The following is a 22,283-nucleotide window of genomic DNA, read 5'->3' as shown; positions in this document are numbered from 1 at the left end:
TGCTGAGGAGGGACAGGGATAGGACACACATCACAGCTGGGACTCTGCTAGCTGTGCTTCCTACAATCCCAGCATGCATCTAAGCAGCTGGCATGCTTTACCTCTTTGGATTCTCAATACAAACTCTAATAATACTATTATTATTTCCATTTGGTAGGATACTTCAAGGAACTTCTATTTCTTCCTCTGTAAAAGGGAGGTCAGTCAATTCTAAACAGCCTGGCGAGGACTGAACCCAGGCCTATGTGAATGCATAAGCCCGATGCCTGAAGCATGGCAGCAGTAAGTGACCCATCAGGAGGCCACTGGGTGAGTTATCAACCACAGCAGGCTCCCGGAGGCCTGTTGTAGGGCACAGAAGCATGACAGGCTGTTGGGATTAGCAGACCTGAGCTTGAATTCTGGTTGTGCAACTTAGTACCTCTAAATCTTTAATCTTTTTGAAGCTTTCATTTGTTGACCTATGTGTGTATACAGAACAGTCTCTCAGAATCAGAAGGCGCTCTGGAGATTAGTAAACCTCCGTAAGTGGTCCTGCTTCTTTTGTCACAGGCCTGGCAGGCTCTCAGCTTGGGCAACGCAGGGCCCGCCACTCACCTGAGTGGATAGGAGAGTCGTAGCGACTGGTGGACAGGTAGGCCCTCTCCCGGCTCTCCTTTTCCATCTCCTCCTTCAGGATCAACTGCCCCAGGCCTGAGTTAAGCTAGCCAATAAAAAAAAAAAGGAAAAAAAGAAAAAGAAAAATGAAAGCAAAGCCTGCAATCACTTTCACAGGACTATAGTTTTTTTCCCCCACTGGTACTGGGGATCAAACTCAAGGCCTTGAGCTTGTGAGGCAGGCATGGTGCCACTGAGCTACATCCTCGGCCCTAGGACTATAGTTTTGTTTTTTATATATATATTAAATTCTTTTATTGGTACATTGTAGGTATACAACACAATTACATTTCTCATTGGGAATTGTACCTTTACGGAATGGATCTTGGTTCTTACTTTTTTCCCATTCCTAGCCCTCCCTTCACCCCCTCCACCCTTCCCTATTTACAAAGACTTTATTTCCATTTTTTCCATTTCTCATCATTTTTCCTTTCCCTTCTTTCCTTTCCCCTGCCCCTCCCACTACCCCTACCCCTTTGGACCTTTTCTTCCTATTTTGCATTATCGATTATTCATTCTAATCATTGGTACATTTTAGGTATACAATATAAGGACATTTATCATTGGAAATTTGCACCTTTACATAGTCCCTCTTGGTTCTTATTTTTCACCCTTGCCCAGCCCTCCCTTCAACCCCTCCATTCCTATTTACAAAGATTTTGTTCCTATTTTTCCATTTTCTCATATTAATCCCATTCCCTTCTATCCTTTCCCCTAGCCCTCCCACTTCCTTCCCCTTTACCCCTTTTCTTTCTATTTCACATTACCTATTATACATTTAGGACTATAGTTTTTTAAGAAGGTCTTATAGGAAGTTCCTGACCCTGAGAGCCAGAACACAGGCCCACAGCGTGGTGGTTCTTCAAGTCTCGGGTCAGCTTGGGGGCCTTAAACCCCTCTTGGCTTCTCCCTGTCAAAGCTCCCTTTCCCCAAGCCAGGCTCTGTGTCTGAGGGATGTTTTCTCTTTCTTTTCCCTCCCCCAAATTGCCAGCCTGAGACCTGAGAGGGCATGTGTGAGTGTTTATGGATTTTTAATTGGGGACATGGAGACTGGGAATGGCATCCTTAAAAAAGAAATTACACCGATTTGTTTAAAAACAAAGCAAAACAAAGACAAGGAATATATGCTCCTTGTATGTATTTTACAAAATCCAGAAAAAGAACCTGTAGTCTACCACCCAGAGATAACACCATTTGCATTTTGACTTATATCCACTTATTATACGTATTTATACAAAACTGGCATTGTACTTTGTATCCTTTCTTCCCATATAATTAATGCCATGTGCATTTGTAATCTCTGGAAAGCATCACTCCAGGGGATTCATCAGCCCCATTGATGGGAAGAGGTTATAAATGGTTATCTTTTGGGGATGCTGAAAGGCAGGAGGATATGCTGGGGGTGTCTTGGTGGCAGTCCCCTCCATCCCTGTTCTCCTGGTCCTGACACACACGCAAAGCCCTGAGTCCCAAGGATAGACTTGGAGAAATGCACCAGCCCGAGGGAATTCCTCCAGCAGGTCCCGCATACCCGGGCTGGGTACCACCTTGCTCTAGCCAGCACAGGCACCCTACACACTCAATCCTTGCCGTGTCCCCCTGACCTCCAGCCTCAGTGACATCTCCTCTAAAGCCAGGCAAATTCCTTCCTATTCTCATTACTGAATGCCTGTCGTGTCTCACCTGCCAGACTACAAGCTCCTTGAGGGCTGGGACCACCTCCTTCTCATCTTGCTTGCTTATACTGATCTTAGAGAGCTAGACCCAAAGACCACAGCAAGGTAGATTAAGGACAAACCTTCATCAATTGTTCTTCTTGAAGCTGCCGGCGTCTCAGAAATTCCTCCTCATCTTCCTCTCTGCTACTAGATCTGCGTCTCATGTCAGTTCCTAATTCCACAGCAAAGACAACTTCTCATATCAGGCCCACGACAAAGGAATCCTAACAGACTAGTTCATCTGTGCACATTTGTTAGGGCTTCAACATGTTGAAGTGAACAATTTAAGGGCAACCCCTGACCCCCTAAATAAGCATCAAGGCTGGTTTCTCATGAAAATTGGCCCCTGTGTCAAGCTACGTGGTTGACTATGTATGAGGGGAAAGTGTGAACTTGGGCCTCCCTACAAGTGGCTGCTCAATTATAACTGTGTACATCATTGGACTAACCACTGTGGTAAATGGGAGGGGCATCGCTAGCCACTACTAGATGTTCCGGATGTCAAGTTTTCAAATACAGGATAATCCAAATTTGTGTACATACCAACAAATCAGTAAGACAGTCACTCTATTTGGCAAGTTTTAATATCTTGCAGTTTTCTCTTTTTCTGAATATTTGACTTTTCATAAGACTATCACTCTATTCTTAGTAAATTCATTAAAAAGCACATTTGTTATATTTCTTTTAAAGAAAGGATTTCTAATTTTCCTTTTTCTCGTACTTTGAAAAATGTTCAAAGGAGCTTTATACTGATAAGTAAATAAAAAGTGTTAATATAACTAAAGAGTTACTTTGGAACACTGTAACAAATTTCATACAATTTTTAAGCGTCCAAGAAAAAGGGATACAGGGAATGGAAAGAAGGACTCTGTCTGAACAGTTGGAAGATTAAGATAATTGCTGTTTTTCCTAAATTGCTTGGACTAATCTGGCTGTGGGAGGAAACAGGAAAGTTTGCTAATCTAATCAAAATAAACTTTAACTAATAGTCTTAGTTTTCATCATTGTAATTAATGGGCCAGATATTTTCCTCAATTTGGGACCCAAAGAAGCTTTAATCTACTTAGTGATGGTAATTTCAACAATAAAAATTTAATTTTTCCTCTCCCCAAAAGCTTAGCTCCTTTAATGAGCAACATGATTGAGCTAGGAAATTCAAGAACCTTACACACTTCCTGAAAGGCATAGATTGACAGATTCTTAGTTCTTAAAATTATAAATGTGAATGTGAATTTTCTTTCTTTAGTTTACACAAATAAAAATTAATAGATCCAAGTTTGCATGAATTAGATAAATCACATCAACAAAATTACAGAATACTTGGGAATAACAAACTAAGCAAATTATCCTGGAACTATTTCTATAAATATTGTTTTAAAATCTACTTATATTGCCTATAAAAGTTATCCCAAGAATAATGTGGTAAAAAATAGCCTGATTCAGATGATTAGAAAGTTTTGGAAAATTGAAGGCCTTTTAAGTATCAACAAAAATGTGAAAAATACTTTTTTTTAAAAGGCTAACTCACTAAAGTTTCAGTCCAATATTAGCTTCTGTATTTATTAATATTTCTTTTTCAGGCTGAGTGATTTTACTATTGACAAAACAGTAAAGACACAGACACAACTGGAAAGCACAAAGCAAAGAATGAAACAGCTCCAATGTGACATTTTAGCACAGGACTCGTGGAAATGATAGATGTAAAATCATGTAACTTCACACAAGTCATATTTTATTATACTCACTCTCCACAATAGCCCTTCTTAGTAATGGAGAAGGTGATTTTGCATGAAAGTCAAAGTATTCCCGTGTTAATACTGCTTGTTAAGAGAACTGTGACTACCCAGCCTAAAACAAATTTAACTGAAAGAAGTCACACTTCCACGGACACTCGGTAAATTCAGCCACTAGACTCTAATTATACGGAAAAATGCTCTTGCCAGAAGGCTTTGGCTCAGCTGTGTTCAAAAGTTACTGATACTACTGTGATAGGTCCAAGAGTCCACACACACCATCAGTCTCAGACCAGTTCTGGATCTCGTGGATTTGGTTAGAGACAGGCTCGGGTAGGTGTGCTTTTGTCACCGGGAAGCATTTTTCACGCACACTAACACCACATTAGTTCTCATCACTCTCCTGCCTCTTGGTCATCTGTGCTTAAGAGTTATCACAATAGGACACATTTTCTCCTGTTTCTCAGCATTGCGTTTTGAGCAGCCGAAGCCACTTTCGCTTGCCTTAGCGGCATCAGGTGCCTACCTATGGCAGCCAGTGAGGGGGGACCAGGCCAGTGATCTGTTTCAATCTTTGGTATCTCGCTGGGGTCTGGCGCCTGGGCTGCTGGGAACTTGGAAAACTTGATGATGTCTTCTGAAGACTTGCTCTGGGCTGCCGAGGCGGCTGCATCTAGGTGGGAACCAGGGCTGCTTAGCTACTGGTCAGTAAGGCACCGGCGGTACAACCCCAAAGACAGTTTTCTCATTCTCTGGCAAAAGCTAGCTCCACAAAGCTCTGCTGATCACCATGAACGACAGCCAGTTACTTCTGGGCAACACTTCAGCTATTTCCTTATTTTAGATCAGAAGCAAAGCTTCATTCTACATCTGAAAAAACTTGTTCTAAAGCTCCACACGTCTATTTAAATCTAAATGAATGAAATTAAATAAAACCAAAAAATGAATAAAATCAAAATTCAATTCCTTGGTGGTGCTAGCTGTACTTCAGGTGCTCAGCAGTCACATGAGATCAATGGCTACTGTTCTGGGCAGCAAAGATACAGATCATTTCTACAATCATAGGAAGGTCCATTCCTAATCAGTCTCCAAGAGTAAATACACTTGGAATTAGAAAACTTGAATAATTAAAAATTTGAGTAACTAGGAATTTGAATTAAAAATTGGAAACTAAAGAGCTTAATTAAAAGCACACAATGTCACTGGACTGCAGTTATTAATCCTTTAGAGGGGTGGCTGGGTTTGGATCTTTGGGCCAGAAGCCATGAATAAACTGGTCCAGTTCATTTGGATCCTTACACACACCTTCATCCTTACACAGGCCCTGGTGTCTTAGGAGAAATGGAAATGGGGAATCCCACTTTCAGTTTGCAGGAATTTAGCACTGTGATTATGTTTACCATCCTCCCTCACTGTATAGTTCCAGGGTCTGTATATTCAAGTAAAGCAACCACCTATAAATTAACAAAAGCCACGCTAGCATGAACGTTAGTTCACAAACTTCTCAACGGCTATTCTGTGAGGAGGCAGCCCTGGCTTGGAGCCCTAAATAATTACAGCTGGAACAAAACAAACCAGGTTAAATGGTCGTTCTCTGATTCTGGCTAATTTTACAAACTGGCTTGGGATGTTACTAATATGTAAACGTTTCTTAATAATGCCTTAAGTATCTTTTTTTTTCATTCTCAGCTTCTATTTTAAAATCTGGAAATGATCTTTTGACTCTTCGGCTCCAATTTTCCAATATTTCTGGTAACCTTCTGGGTCTCGATTTGCTTACATGACTTGACAAAGGAGACCCAGTAACAAGGGGGAAAAATCTTGGGAAGGCAGGGACAGTATTTCTCAGTCTTTAACCTCATGAGAAAAAAAAATCTCAAGTTTAGGAAACTGATAGTAGTTACCTTGCCAGAGATAGATAAAACATGTTAACATAGGAAAGACTAAAGTCTGCATTATAAAAAAAAAAGTGATTTAATTTAAATTTAGCATTTCTCAAATGCATGAAGGCAGACACCAGTTTGAGGCATGGCATCTATTTGGTGTGGATAGGCAATCCTGTATTTGCTACAAAGTCCCACTTTGGCTGTGATACTATTAATTAATTACAACAACTGAAACACTTCAAAGTAAATATCATGGAGAGAAGCCAATTAATGCCTTCCAAGTAAAGTGTAACATTATCCAATCTCCTTAAATCTTAATTATTTTATTATTTTTGTTCAGAGTGATAGGGCCTATTTTAATATTTTTTAAAATCTCTAAATCAAACTCTGGGAACCTTATTCATAAATTAAAAAGTATGACTTCAAACAGTACTTACACATTAGAATTGGTGAAGTCAGTAGTTAAACATTCACATGTTAATGAGTATGTGGGAAGACATTAAACCATAAAAAACAGAAACAAAAACAAAAGCAACGTTAAACTTAAAATGCAAGCAGGTGATGTAAAACTTTGAAAAATAATGAAGAAAACAACACATGGCTTTAGAATCATTACATATATACTTTTTCATTTTCTCCCTACAGTTTGCCCTAATATTTTTTTGTGTTATTTCCAACTTTATTCACTTTTCATAGCATCCTGTCTTAATAACTTGTTAATATCCACTAGAGTTCTAAGGGCGGCCTTCAAATTCCCAGGCACAATTTTTGTATAATTTTCTGGAATCACTATCTAGTCACAAAGATTTATGGGAGACAAATCCAGATACCTATAGATGGTAGAGGAAAATGTCATTTACATAAATTAACATGATTTACTGTATTTAAAATATCTGTATTCCCAGAATAGGAGAACACAATTACAAATCCACTTCAGTGTTTCTCATTTTGTATGGATTTCAGAGATAGACCCATCTAACTCACGGTCCTCAGTGGTGAGAAAACTGAAGCCCAGAGAAATCATGTACGCCCCTGACCATACAGAGCCACAGAGGTAAGAAAAGGGACCTGGGCAGGCACCTGTCCACTTGTGCCCTGTCCACTGCATGGTGCAGACATCTCCACACCTGGTAAGAAGCTAGGAGTGGCACAACTAAGTCCATGTAGCCGGCTCATTTTCACTAGTTTTAATTAGTCAAGCTAATTGCAAGCTCAAAGTTGTTTTAGAGGTTGGTTAAATTATTTGATGGCAAAAAAAGAAAAAAATAAAGTCTTGTTAGGATGCTCGTGGGCTATTGGCTGATTCCCTTCTCTGTGAATGGAACGATACACAGTTTGATGGGCCTGGAAATATGCTGGAAACTTCTAATGGAGCTAAGTGTTTTCTATCCAGGAAGGTTAATATCTGCATCTTATTGGACCATAAAGGTAAACTATGTTGGATGCTTCAGTTTGGCTCTCAAAAGCAGCAGTAGGTGAGCTTTCAGAAGACAGCAAAGAAGAGTCCAGCTGACTCTGCTACTTAAAAGCTATGCAGAGGGAAGTGAGTTTTACCATGCTGTTTGTAGATGGGTGGTTTTCGGTAAATGTTGATCCCTTGATCTGCAGAAATGAAAAGCAAAGGTGTGTGATTATGGGAACCAGTCCTGCGATGAGAAACAACAAACCAACCAAGACACCAAACAAACAGAAGACTTGTGAACAAAAATAACCCAAAAGGCTAACTTTTGTATTACAAAGATTGAGTTCACTGGAAGAAGAGATTACAGAAATGGGTGAGTTACTATAGACAGGTGACATGAAAAGTCTTTGTAATACATCATAGCATACAGAGAGATGTGACTTATTTATGAGCCATTTATTTCAAATACTTCACTGAAACTGGGATTAAAACAGGAAAAGATGCAAGCAGCGGAGGCACTCAAATGGTAAGGAAGGCATAACCAGTTTGGGGAAAAATCCCCAAATCGCTACTGTCTAGAAATTGAGCTCCCAGTAGATACCAGTGGCTCAATTTACCTTTTCAGTTAATGAGAACAGTGGGAAGCAATGTAGACAAATTAAAAAATGTTTTAAATCACAGAAATATCTTTTATGTGCAAGGCCAACCCAGTGTGCTGATGGGATGTTCAAACAAAACCCTTACTTATATTGGTCAAATTTTTTTTTAAAAGGGGGGAAGAAAAAGAAAAGTGGTGCTAACTACTATTCTTATATTCAGAGAGAACCCCATTTAATTATGCTACCATTTCACTTTAAATGCAAATACTCAAGAAGTTTCAAGAGGTTTCTGACTCGATGGAGGCATTCTTCATGTGAAAACTCCCAAATGTAGAACAATGACTTTAAGATTCAATGAAACTTTACAAAAAGGGCAGTACCAATGTCATTAAACTTTCCTCTGTTTTTATTAGGTTAAGTTTGCAATGCCAAAGAAAAAAACCACGAATACAGATTCCAAATATGGATACTTACATTAACATGTTGGTAATTCATTAAGCCACTTTCAACAGGTAAAAGAAGCAAAACTGTACTTCTGATGAAAAATAATATCATCACTTCTGATGACCCCACCCTTACCAATTGAGCCAACCCTAAATAGCAAGCAATTGATGTTTTCTTTTTTTTCCAGTGTCTGATGATGGCAAATTACTATATATGCTGTGACAGCAAATGCTTGTGACTACTGGAGCAAAGCCTGCAGTGCCAAGCCTAAATTGCAAGGTATCTGTGTGGGCAGTGGAGGTGGCTTGTCAGCTGTGAAATGCAGAAAGACCATCCAATTGACCCAACGCTACACCTGCTTCAAAAGAAAAATCCATGGAAAAAAATGTCCGCACTAGAGAAACTAGAGACAAGTAGGAAATACAAATGTGGTGACACTGTGGTTCAATCTTTAGGATAACTAAATTGCCACGGCAATAATTAAGAATACTTAACCACAGACTGATTATGTTAGAAGATACTAAAATAAATAAAAAATGTTAACCAAAAAATAAAAAAACCCAAGCCAAACCATCCAACTCCTCTCCTTTATTCCTTCTCCTATCCTTTTCAAAAAATTGGAGGGCTGGAGATATGGTTCAGTGGTAGGACATTTGCCCAGCCTGCATGAAGGCCTGGGTTTGGTCCCCAGCACTGCAAAAACAATAACAAAAATTAGGAAACCTTCAACACAACCTTGGTACTTCACATTCAGCTCTTTTGAAAGGCCCTATGGGTCAGATCCTGCAATTTAGGGTTTGTCAACTGTGTGCATCCCAATTAATGAGCATGAGAAATGGAGACGAGACAAGACAAGGCTACAAGGCTACATTCTACATGGCGACAGGACACCAAGACAGACTGTGTCAGCTCCTACCTGGAACATGGAAATGTTTAGGGGCCTGAGCGTAAGTTGGAGTTAGAGGGCGGCTGTCGGGCCGGTAAGGGAGAGGGGAGTTCCGGCCGCTGGATGGCTCATTGCCTCCAATAAGAATGGAGAAAACAAAATGAGAAGAGAGAGCAATAAAGAAAACCAAGCAAGCGTAATCAAAATTCAACACAACAAATGGAAGGAGGTACGTCAGGGAGGAGAAGCAAAGGAAACACACTCGATTTATCAACTTGGCTTGCAAAGGTGGTATCAGGGTTAGTTTTCCAAAGGGGAGATTTGAGTCCACGTGGGCTGAGGTTCAAAGCAGCTAGCATCAGATGTGTCATTGCAATGGCATGCGGCTGAAGGCTGTGAGCTAGTGGCAAATGATTAGATGCAAGTCCACTGGGAGGGATGGAGAGTCACTTGCTACTGATTCAAGATCAGCCGTCAGGTGATTAACCCCCAAGCATGAAGAGGGCTGGGATATGCGGCACCCCCACTCCGGAAGGTCCAGGTGCTCCCAGGCAGAGGCTGGCTATTGGACTCGTGTTTCTCTAGTGAGGGCTAAGTCTGGGAGCACCCAGGTCACCCAGTCCTTTCCCTTACGAATACAAAGCGCCTTCAATGCAGCATAAGTTTCTGTTTCCCTCACTTTGAAATATACAAAGTAGCATCAGAACCCTTTCTGTCAGGTACGTGGGGACCACTTATAGCTTCCTCCGCCTTCTCTTCCAAGACTGCTGGCTCTACCGGGGCTATTGGCTTTATCACTAGTACACTTCCTGAACACCCACTGTGGGTGGGCACTGGCTACTATCGAGGACAAACAGGTGACTGCAATATAATCTCTACCCTGTAGGGCCTCAGGGTCTACCTACTGAGGCAGACTGAAGACACACACAGGCACACATGCGCACGCGCTCGCTCACACACACACACACACACACACACCCCTACACCCATATGATCGACTACTCAAAAGGTATAAGAAAAACGTGAGGAGATGAGATGCAGGGAGGAAAGCTCCCTGGGCCAGGCACCAGAGAGGAAGCTTCCTCGGGGAACAGGAAACCCCATGTTCTGGAAGGCAGGGACATAGTGAGCAAGGGCAGCGAGGCAGGGCCATGGTAAGGGGGCGACAGGCCCGGCCACTGTGGCTAGACAGAACTGTGCTCTTGGAGGAGAAACTAGGGATGTGGCTGCAAAAGGCACAAGGGCCCCCAGGACGACCACCAGCCCTTGTAACCTCAGGGGAGAACTGCAGGGATGAAGGGAAGTTGATGCGAAGTGGAAAGGGATTGGCTACTGCTCTAATTTTTCCTTCCACCACCACACATCTGGGCAAATATCCTGTCCCCAAAACACATCAGAAGATGTGGGACTATTAAAAGTTAATGAGTTATAATGCTAATTACTTTAACTATTAAGTTGTAATGATACATGTCTTATCAGATATGATTTGCAATTATTTTTTCCCATTCTGTAGGGAATTGAAATTTCCTTTCAATGTGAGCACAGATGCTTCTAATTTCAAAAAGTCCAATTTATTTATTAATCCTAATAATTTCAATTAAATGATAGATCATTAACAGAGAGAGCTCTAGCCAATTTCTTCAAGTCAAACTGTCCTTTGGCTAGAAAAGTATGAAAGAAGTCAATTGCTAGAGTTCTACAACATGCTGAATAGTTTTAATTCCTCAATATGTACACGTTTAAGTAACTAGAGAGTACATCTGTACCGAATGACCAATAAAATATTCCAAATATGAGATCTGAATTTGTTACTAGCTCAGATTTAGATTCTAGGCTTTTGGTGGTATTCTGAAGCTTCCGTCCCTTCTCAAGACTCTTTAGCAATATGTTATAATGTTGATTTGGTCATTTAAGTCAAATATTAGTTTCCAAAAATTATGAAGCAACTCAAACTGCTCATTTTCTAAAAAGCTTAACCGACAGCTAGGCGTGGTGATGCACAATTGCAATCCCAGCCCTGGAGAGGCTGAAACAAAAGGGTGATTCAAGTCCAGCCTGGCAACTTACGGACTTAGCAAGACCCTGTTTCAAAATAAAAAATTAATGAGGTGGGAGAGAGGTGTTGAGGCTGCAGCTCAGTGTAAAAGTAAAAACTGCTAAGTTATGAAAAGGCAATCACATTTAATCTTACTCTCCCAAAGAGCAGTAACTGGCTCATGTTTGAGAAAAATGCATATAACAAAAACAGGCAGAGGTGAGCAGGAGCAGGAAGGTTGTGACTTGCACTTAGAAGGAAACGCTGTGTTAAACCCACGGCTAAACTAGAATGGGGCCCCTTCATCCTCCCCAGCGCTCAGCCTACTGGCTGCCCTAAGTAAGTGCGGCGTAAATGTGAATGAATCATTGAAGGAGGCCAACTAATTAATTCCACAAGGTACTTACGGCCTAATTTAGCAAGCAGCACTACAGGATTAACCATCATCTCCCTGATCTCTTAATTAAAAGGAGCCAGATGCCACACTAGGGCAATAGGACCACAGCAGTGCCCACTTTATAGCTTTCCCCTCCTAGGTCATCCGCAGTAACTCCAGTTTAATTGTCTCACTTCAGAAGAATCCTCTAATCCTATAAACATTAGGAGATTGCTAACAAGAAGAATCCGCAATTGAAAACCAGAATACTTCTTGGGGCTTTTCTCAGAGGAAGGCACAGAAGTTTCCCCTTCTTGCCTTATTTTAACTGTTCTTTTGAAGACTCTCATATGTCCTTGCACTGGCCCCTATTGCTTCTGAACCACATTGCTCCTTGCCCCTAGCCCTTCACTTCTAACTGTAGCGTCCCTACACCTGATCAGGCAAAATGCCACTGAATCTGTTTTGCTAATCGCTAGTGTCACACACATGCAAAAATGTCAGCATATATGGGACACAATGGTTCAAGGCTGTCGGAATGAGACATTTGTCCAGGTATTAAAATATTTGTCAATCAGATTCTCTGCTGCAGGTGGCAGCAGAAGCCCATCATTTCTCAGGTAAGGTCAAAGCCTGAATTCCCAGTGGGTGAATTCTGGCTGAATGCTTTCACCAACTGGGTGCTGCTCTTCTTTTTGGTTGTGTATCTTTAGCAGTCGCAACCTCTCCAGTTGTTTAAAAAGAAAAGAACAATTAATATACTCATCTTTTAAAGTACATTTAACTCTATGATCATTTAAAATTTCCCCCAAAAGCTCTTGGAAGGTAAAGCGCAATTCAACAGCACACTCGCATTCTGTGGAATGTGATTTTCATGTAACACAGCGACTCAGTGGGGAAGAGATCTCCAAATAGAAAATGTTGCTAAGTACCGACTTGTTAGCTCTTAAAATACCAAAGGCTTGAAAAATTTGGGGGCATTTTTAAAAGAAAAAGAAGAATCCTCTTTTCCTTTTCTAACATACATAACCTATCTTTTGGAGGGGCGGGGGGTACCAGGGATCGAACTCAGGACCTTGTGCTTCTGAGGCAGACATGGTACCACTGAGCTAAATCCCCGGCCCCTACACCATATCTTTAAATGATAAAACCTTCAAACTCACCCTGGCAGAAAATTTTGAGCTTAGTTCCTTACTTGGGCAAACTACAGTATGAAGCATCGGATGAAATACATTTGGAAGGAATCAATATTATCATCGTTGTCATCATCATCACCATTGTTACTCATTAGCCTAGAATAAGACACTTTTTTTGGGGGGGGTACCTGGGATCAAACTCAGGACCTTGTACATACTTGCAAAGCAGGCGGTGAAACCACTGAGCTAAATCCCTGGCCCCTGGAATAAGATACTTTAAAAAAATACTATACTAGTATGTGTATATATATGTGTACATACCATACAATAGTGTTTTGTCCCTCACATAGGTCTTTGGGTTGGGTTATTCTAAGTTTTTGGTGACCTTAGCTATTGTAATGAGAAATTAATCCCATAGTTATATTCCTTGGCTTTAATGTTTAGCTTTTCCCTATTAACCTGAAGAGACAATTTTTTTGGTACTTGGGAGATCAGTCATTTACAGGCTTCTCACTGTAATTATGACTTCAAATGCTTTCCTCGATTTCATTCTTCTTGGTACCATGAGAGCCTGAATAGAGATGGAGGTGCATGATTCTGTTGTGGAAGCTGTTGGAGTACTGCCTGGCTTTCAGGATTATGTGCTTGTATTCTAAAATATAAATATGTATTTGCAAGGGGCCTTCATGATGGCAGCATCTAGAATATTTTGTGACAGGGTTTCAAATTATTGGGCCTTCAGCAATCAGAAGGGTCTAGAACTTCAAAAAGAGGTTTAAAATGTATTTTGTAAATACTGAATTTGTATTGGTATCATAGTAACTCATATCTATGGCAAAACGGCAACCATTCCTTTCAAAGAGTCTTAATCTAGGTAGTCCACCACTCACAAATAAAAGTTATACTTCCTGGACAGCGTAGCAGTATTTCAAAGAGGAAGGAAGAGAAACTCATCAAACATTGCACAAACACAGCCCAAAATAAAGTGAAATTTTTTTTTTTGCAAATCTTTCAGCATGACGTTGTCCTCAAGGCCCAACAACGACACACTAATAAAGGTTGAGGCTGCAAGGAAGGTTAGACAAATAAAAACAAACCTCAAAACAAAGATGGGCACTACAGAAAACGAATGGGGAAGCCAATGGAGCAGAGAGACAGTCTGTGACGTGCACCTCAGCTTTGCACCCATGCAGGCATCCTCAGCTCCCTGAGCCCCAGAGGCCCGGGCCACATGCAGAAGAAATGAGCACCAGGAAGTGTACTTGGATTGCCGAGGTGAGGCTGGGCCCCTGCTCCTTCTCGACACCTGACACGGTTCCTGAGCTGGTTATCCTACTACAAATCAAGATCCCCAGCTCACATCCACTTAAATAAATAACTCCCCTATGATCGCAGGTCAAGCTCCCAGACACAAAGGAAAAGTTTAAATCTGGGCCATGGAAGATTCTGGGTGCTGCTGGCCCATTTGAAAGATCTCTTGTTTGTGTTTCTCAAAGGGCTGTAAATTCCCTCCATTCTGAAATTTCCAAGTGCTGGAGAGGCCTTCCTTGTAAATGGATACGCTTTTCAAAATAACCAAGAAGTGATTCTTTGAAGAATAAGCATTTATCCATTCAAATATATTAGGTTTTTAAAACAATATCTTTATACAAATTCTCCGTGATTTCTTAGGTTAGCAGAAAGCTCATCCAGTTAAAAAAAAGAAGCATATACTGTTATGTACATGACATTTTGTTTTTGAAATATATAGAAGACTATTTTATATGAACAAAATACGGGCATATATCTAGTAAAAAGAAAATGAGAGGGAGGTCATAAGATTTTTTTTTTTAAAGTGTAAGTTAAGGGTCATTTTAATTCCCCTTGGCCTAGTGCTATTTATAATTTTGACTCATAATATTTGTGTCAAAAACTTCAGATTCAGACTGAAAATAGAAGCGAATGTATATCTACATTTTAAGCAGTGCAATGTGTAGGCACACAGAGGTACTATAATTTTTATAACCATTTGATATTTTTGTAATAAAGCAAAAAAACTGATTTTGTAATTTAAATGATTGAAGAGGTTTTTTTTGTTCTAGCTTCAATAAGAATGCAATTTTCTCGTTGAAAAGAGATGGAAAATAAAAGACTACTTTAAAAATTATATTTCATGGCTGAGTGTGATTGGTACACACATAATCGCAGGACTCTGGGAGACTAAGGCAGGAGGGTCACAAGTTTGAGTCCAGCCACAAGTTTTTGGTCAACTGGTAACCACAACCTAGCGACACCCTATTTCTAAATAAATAAATGAATAGGGCTGGGAATTTAGCTCAGTGCACAGGCCCTGAGTTCAATCCTCAGTTCACCTAGGGTGCACAAGCACTGCTCGGGACGAGGAGGCCTGCGGTTTGGTCCAGGGGCTGCCTCTTCCTAGCGGTGAGCCTATGGCCAGTTATGAGCTGGGGCCTCTGGTGTGAGCTCTTTCTGCTGGGGCTGTTTCCCAGGGTCGCTATGACGAGTAATGGAATGATGACCAAAACTGCTTCAAGAGCCTCATACTGACCATGGTGTGCTCCACACCATGATCTGGCACCTTACAGAGCCCAACGGCCTAGGACCTAGGGCTCGCCCGGCCTGTAAGCAACACTCAGAAGGATAACAACCCTAGGTCACGCCGCCAGCCAGTGACACAGGCAGTATTTAAATCCAAGATGCCAGTGTCCAAGGACTTTCTGTCTCTTCCGTAGCTAGTCACAGATGTGAAGTATTTTAGTCACTGACATTTTGTACAAACTTTATACAACTTTATAGGCTCCATCATGCTTTTCATTCTGCATTCTGAAAGAAGAAACATAATAACCAAATGAGGAAGCTTACATCTTAACGATAAAAAATGTATTTTTCTCTTGAATGTTAGAAATAACTACAGACTAACTTGGCCAAGGGCTTCTATACTAAGTTGTATTTAGAATACATGCTGACTCTCATTCAATAATTTCTTTATGGGTTTATAAGCATTCTCAAAAGTATCATCTTGACATTTACATGATAAAATTTTTTCCCAAAATACTAATTAGCAACTAGCTTTATACACTCTGTCAAGAGTTTTAGAAAGCGCTGCGCCTACCAAAAACAGTGCTAATGGCAGATGGTGTGGTTCTTCAATAAGCATGTCAGCAATATTATTTTTGAAGCATGGAAAATGCTGAAATAGCAAATCTGTAAAATAACTGCATACTGATAAACTCAGGGCATCTACATTTGAGGACTCAGTTGTTAAAAAACCTAAGTGAGCTAAAAGAAAGACACTTGGGTAGACTGATAGTGAAAGTTCAGGTAACTAGACCAACACTTAGGCTACTTCATCGATGCATCAGTGATGGGAGCACTCGGAACACAGGGCCGGCAGCCTTTAAGATTGCTCTGACATCCACGGTAACATCTGTGCTTGCATCCTCTTACTATTTCTGTTGGTTAATTTGGTTCAAATCAAGACTAAGGAACAAGATGGTGTCCCTCTGGGAGCACATACTTAAATTGTGGCCCCTGCATAGCTTCTGGGCTCCCCAACCTGCGGAGGGCCCCAACTGAGAACAACTACAGAAGCATAAGCAGCAATGAAGAAAACAACAGAAATGCCATAAAGGGAATGGGGCAGCAATGTGAGGCAGGAACAGAAAACAGAAGGCAAAGCCTCTCTTCTCCATCAGATGGAAATTAGGACAAATTGAAGTACTCTGAGAGTTGGTGCAAAGAGAGAAATTTGAGTTATGTTGTCACAGATCATTTTTATGCTGCCCAAACATGTTACTATAGTAAAATGGCTTATCACCACGAAGATGACCTTTGGATATTCATGATAAATACTCCTGTGCTTTGCTGAGATGTATTAAACCCAGAAAATGCACCGAGTATATAACATTTTGCTTTTGATACAAAAACAAAATAATAATACATACTTTTTTCCTAAGTGGGGGATGATAAACTTACAGTCAAATATACTTCCTGTTTCTTCATCTAGAACCCTTAGAAATGACATATCCTTCGGAATGCAAGATACTATGCCAGTTCTAAGGTCACCTTTCGGTACAGTCATGACACACACAGGCATGCTGATGGGTCAGAAGCTCGGTGGCACTAACTCTTGGAGATACACCTTATTAGCCTTGCCAGGGTGCTAATAAATCTCCACTACAGGTGCGCCTGCCTCCTTACCTTTGAGGTGGGGGAGGAAGTGGTGTCTGAAGGGGGGGTTGGGGCGGGAGTCACTGTGGGTGGAGCTGAAGCTGCTGGTGCGCAGGTGAGACAGCCTCTGCACACCAGAAGACAACAGCTCTGCGCGGCAAGGAATCGGGCAGGGCGAGGGGAAACACAAAAGAAGAACAGAAATTAACACAGGAGCAGGGAGAGTGGCATTGTTCCGAGGGAGGAAAATAAAAGAGTGTTAATCAGGAATCGAAAAAAGGAGAAAGGAAAAAGGGTTACAGATGCACCTGCGGACAATCAGGCCAAGTGGGGAGAACCTGCAGATAGGGTCGGGTGGACAGAGTCAGCCTCTGAGAATAAACGGCTGTGACGAGGAGGAATGGTTCTCAGGACATTCTCTGGCAGGACGACACATCACGCAGACTCAACAAAAGCCGTTTCTAAAAAAGCACCTAACAAAACGGAACCCTCTGACATGCATGTAAAAAAGAATGACAGTCACTTTAAGAAACTTGAAAAGAAGAACCCACATGAAAGGATCAGACTATTTTTATTGTATTTATTTATTTTTTTGGTACCAGGGATCCAACTCGGGTCCTTGCGCTTGCGAGGCAGGTGGTGGAACCACTGAGCTAAATCCCTGGCCCCAGACTATACCTATCCCTTTGGAAATCATTTTATTTCACCTACATAGAAGAAAAATCCTTTTGTATTCCTCAAGTGACAAAGCTACGTTTGGTCCTAACGGCTGTGCATGGAAATGCTGGGGATGGAAAACTCAGCATCTCAGAGGGAAGGACCATCAAAAAAAAATGGAACTCAGGCTCAAGGGGATGGAAATCATCATCTGGTATCCAGCAGTTAGAGGTCAACACTTTGGGGTACTGTACATGGATCACAAGTAGGACAAGAGTTTCTCTTTGGAAGGGTAGACCTCAAAAATTATTAGAAAGCCTACCACCTGGTGTCATGCATATCTGGAAGATGAATGAGAAAGGAGAATGTTCTAGACTCCTGGCAACAGAAGCATGATTGGGAAGGATGAAAGCTTCTTACTGCTAAGGACAGGAGCTTTTAGGAGAACCAGTGTGGCCGGCCGGCCAGCCACCCCTCTTGTGTTCAGGGCTCTCAGGGAGAGAGACCCTGCAGGCCCTGCCGCTCTTGGTGCTGGGGTCTCAGTGATCACGGCAGGTGGACATACATGCAGTGGCTGCATAAAGCATTTCCATCACCCAGGCAGATGATGGCCTAAATTGAGACCCACGTCCAGGGAATGAATCAAATAGGCATAGCTGTGCATTAAAAAGAAGGAGATATCCTGAAAACTTTCATTTGATATAATCCAATAGATACTAATTAACATATATACAATGTACACCTGGAGAAATCGATACATTACCCAAGGGTACATTATTTTCAATCTTTTCTGTTAAATCCTTATCTTTAAGGACAGCATTGTAGCCTTTTTTTTTACATTGTTAATTTGCTTCTGTTTTATTTCTTGTACATTTTATTGAAAAGTTAGCACCGAATGAATCTGTTCTCATCAAACAGGCCAGAAGCAAGGAGCTCAAAATGAAGCCTTCAGGGATGTATATCATTACCAAGTTTGTGTAGAGGCCAAAATCTCCCCTATGACTATTTCTGGAGAAATTCTGGATCTGTGCTGGGTTCTCCATTCATCTGCCACACACTTGTGACCCCACTAAGGGTCACAGGAGCGAAATTCTCTGCAGATAAAGGTCTCCTACAGTGTCACATTCTCCACAGAGCACCTCCCTGAGGTTTTTGTTTTCCAAGCCTGAGTCCAGAATCCTGGGGTTGGAAGTTATCTCCAAAGTTACCCAGTACAACCCTTCTAGAGTCCTCCTTCTAGAAGTCCCTAACTGAGCATGGTTAGTAACACATGTATGCATCTGGATATGGGCGTTATGAACTGGTTAACAAATGGCTAACATTGGATTTTCGATGATACTGATCTGCCTAAAAAGGACATAAACTTTTTTCTTTTGGAAATCATTTTCAGTCTCAAAGTGATGGGATGGTCTTTAAGGAAAAAAAAAAATCTCCTTTGCTTCCAGTACCTCACTTTTTAAATACAATTTAATAAATCAAAATGAAAGTAGCCACAATGGGACCGATATTTCAAGAAAAGATACAATACAAAATACAAATGGATACCAGTTTTCATTTTGTTCCAGGAGAGGTGTAGAAATATCTAGCGGTCAGATTTATCAATAGGCTACCAATGGTTGGGGGGAGTCGCACAGAGAAAGCTTCTTATGCGGAGTGGATCCCGGGAGAGTGCCTCTTACCAGGTCTGTGGAAATGCTGGGGCGAGTGTGACGTGGTAGGAGTGTAGCTGTGACGGCTGTAGACAGGGGAGTTGATGGAGCCCTGGCTGGTGGACCGGTGGATCACCCGATCCCGAACATCCTGGTAGCCCTGGGAATAAGGTATGAGAAGCTGTGAGCACAAAACACATCAGACCTGTAGCACTTCCCAAGGAGACCTAGTCCACAAACACTGCTAAGAACCTGTCCTGTCTACCTGTTTGTTTTTACTGGGGGACTATTTTATAAATACACACACTCATCAGCATTCGGTGGCTAATGTATTTTGGGTTTGCAGTCCTTGTAATGAATTTTTTTTTTTTTTTTTTGGTACCGGGGATCAAACTCGGGACCTTGCGCTTGCGAGGCAGGTGGCAGAACCACTGAGCTAAAGCTCTGGCCCTAAAATGTTAAGATGTAAAATAGTAAGTTCTAATCCCTGGAGAGCTGTGGGAAAAGAGGTAATAATCCCAATGAACACATCTATATTGTGCTTTTCAGCTTCACAGAGCACTGTCCACCTACAGCAGATTCGACAGCAGCAAGGAGGGGCAGGTCTCCTCGCATCGCCTCCCTTCCTCACTGATGGAGAAACAGGCTCCACGCTGGTCAGAGACCCATGTTAGGCCACTGGCTGGGACAGGCGGGGCTCGCTCCACAACTGGCACCCTGATGCTGCTCTTGCCCACTACTCTGACCACCAACCCGCGGCACCTAGGACACTGATCTGGTGACACTGTCCTTAGATGCTCCCGGAGAACGAGTTGGTGGCTGATTTATGGCCAGCAATTCTACTTCTCGCCTTGGGAAACACAGGCCAAGAAAATAATTTAAAATGATCTTTAAGGAGAATAATTTATTCCAAGTTTTTTTTATAATACCACTAGTCATAAGGGCAAAAACTGGTACTTCATTCAACAAACTGGAGAATAATTAAGAAATCATGACACATCATAATTCAGTGAAATTTAATGGTAGCACTAGTATATCGCTTATGCCCAACCCAGAAAAGGATGTATTAGGTAATAATTACAAAAAACCAGCAATATAAAACCATCAAAATCTGAAGAACACAAAGAATATTTTATATTTTAGGAATCTGTTGTCTTACAAAGTTTCTACTAGTGCAATAAAAGATTGTGAAAGATTGCACAAAGAACAACTAAATTAAAATCTCATTAATCATAGCTTTGTGAAATCTGAAAACAAGGAGTTAGGGAACTTTAGCTTTATCCTTAAATTGGCTTCAGAATAAATCATGTGATGACAAAACAGTAAGTCCCCAAAGGATGTGCCTCACTCTCGAATCTGGACAATAAGAGAATCTAAATGTTCCCAACTTCAGCTGCAAAGTCTTAGTGTAGTAATAGAAATTAACTATTTATGGCACTTAGCCATAAACCATGAAAATATTTCAAATTACACAGAGACCCCAGATTAGTCTAGTTTCATAATAGAGTACCCAGAGAGCTGTTTGGCTTAAGGTCAGGCATATTTTACACCATCCGGAGTAAATATAGGTGGGGCACAACTACATTCCTGGCAGTCTGAGACAGGAGGATCACACGTTTGAGCTCAGCTGAGATTTAGTTACTCAGTGAGATTTTGTCTCAAAATTAAAAAAAAAAAAAGCCAGGGATGTAGCTCAATGTGAACATCTGGGTTCAATCTCCAGTACTGAAAAAAAAGTTCCGCTTAGAGATTCCACTAGGACCACTGTTGACCACTTCAGATAAGCAGAGCCCCATGCAGACAGTGGCTTCAGTCCTCGCAAACACTTCCCCAGCACTTCAGAAGCACAGGCTGAGACCACTGGGAGACCACTTCTACAGGAAGAAATTTGCTGCTGTCCTAGGGTCCTGCCTCACAAAAGGGATCCCTATGTCCACTGTAACCTCACAGTTTTTCTGCTCCGTGGTGTGCTATGTTCTTTTGCAAAAACTCCAATCTAGGCAAGGCCCAAGCAACTCCCCGATTCCACTAATTCAAGCGGCCAAGATGGTACTCACTTCCGCTGACGGAGTAGGAGACAAAGTCCTTGGAGACTGGAATGAAAAAGAGAATTCAAAGTCACAAGGTTTGCTAACGCTTCACTCGGGTTCATTAGAGCTGATCCCTGAATCAGCCGGAAGCACCCTACACATACGTGGCAGCTTCCCTGCTGGTCCCTGTCCTTGTCCCAAGATGCCGTGTGTAGCGGGCTGACGCTAATGCCCCGCAGTTCCTGGAGGTTCTGGTGCACACTTCTGCCTGAGAACCACAGCTTTAGTGAATAATATTAACAATGTTAATTTAATAAATATATGGATGCCTTAGGGACCGGGCCAGATAAACTGGAACCGCTTTCCCCGAGATAATCAGACTATGCTGGGTTCACTGCTATGAGTTTCAGCATCTACAAAGACATGGGATCTTGTAAACATGGCTGCTAAACTGTAAGCACAGCTCTCCCTGGAACAGTCTACATGCCAGCCGTCATGGTGCACACCTAGTAGCCCATCATGGCTGCCTCACCTTCACACACCTCGCCACCTCCATCTTTCCAGGCACACAGGCCAAGCCCTATGTCACCTCAGGGCCTTTGCACTTGCTGTCTCCTCTGCAGCCCACCACTTCATTTAGACACCTTCAGGGCTCCTGCCCCATCTTCAGTGAGGTCTCCGCTCAAACTCGCCTTCACATAGTGCTTTCTGTGACTCTCCTATCTAAAGGAGCAACCCTACTCCAGCAGGCTTTCTTCTTACTTTGCTTCATTTTTCATCATGGCACTGGCTCCCTATAGAATTTACTGTTTCCCACGTGGCACTGCAATGGCCTGTCTCTAGGGTGTCTCTGCCCACGAGGGGGCCCCGCTGAGGCCAGGAGCCAGCTCTGCCCCTGCTCTGCC

The 22,283-nt window shown here is 41.8% G+C and overlaps 1 protein-coding gene across 17 annotated transcripts in view; it reads right to left on the bottom strand.

The window, feature by feature from the left end:
- Ablim1 (actin binding LIM protein 1) overlaps positions 1-22,283 on the bottom strand; it is a 295,966-nt gene that overhangs the window by 10,546 nt on the left and 263,137 nt on the right. For 5 of the 17 annotated variants that reach the window (XM_087185683.1, XM_087185680.1, XM_087185678.1 and 2 more), the window contains 8 exons: positions 21,406-21,441; positions 19,379-19,508; positions 17,073-17,192; positions 9,356-9,460; positions 7,549-7,596; positions 4,635-4,781; positions 2,456-2,547; positions 598-703 (listed from right to left, as the gene is read on the bottom strand). In XM_087185683.1, coding sequence (XP_087041809.1) covers positions 598-703; positions 2,456-2,547; positions 4,635-4,781; positions 7,549-7,596; positions 9,356-9,460; positions 17,073-17,192; positions 19,379-19,508; positions 21,406-21,441 — 784 coding nt within the window. The remainder of the gene's footprint in view (positions 1-597; positions 704-2,455; positions 2,548-4,634; positions 4,782-7,548; positions 7,597-9,355; positions 9,461-17,072; positions 17,193-19,378; positions 19,509-21,405; positions 21,442-22,283) is intronic. The other 12 variants (XM_087185686.1, XM_087185685.1, XM_021253388.2 and 9 more) reach the window with 8 other exon arrangements.

Source organism: Heterocephalus glaber, unplaced genomic scaffold (assembly GCF_053883595.1).
Source record: "Heterocephalus glaber isolate CG9 unplaced genomic scaffold, H.glaber_assembly_v1.0 deba00001497, whole genome shotgun sequence".
NCBI lineage: Eukaryota > Metazoa > Chordata > Mammalia > Rodentia > Bathyergidae > Heterocephalus > Heterocephalus glaber.
Note: the sequence above shows the minus strand (reverse complement) of the source record. Positions and strands in the feature narration are given on the sequence as shown.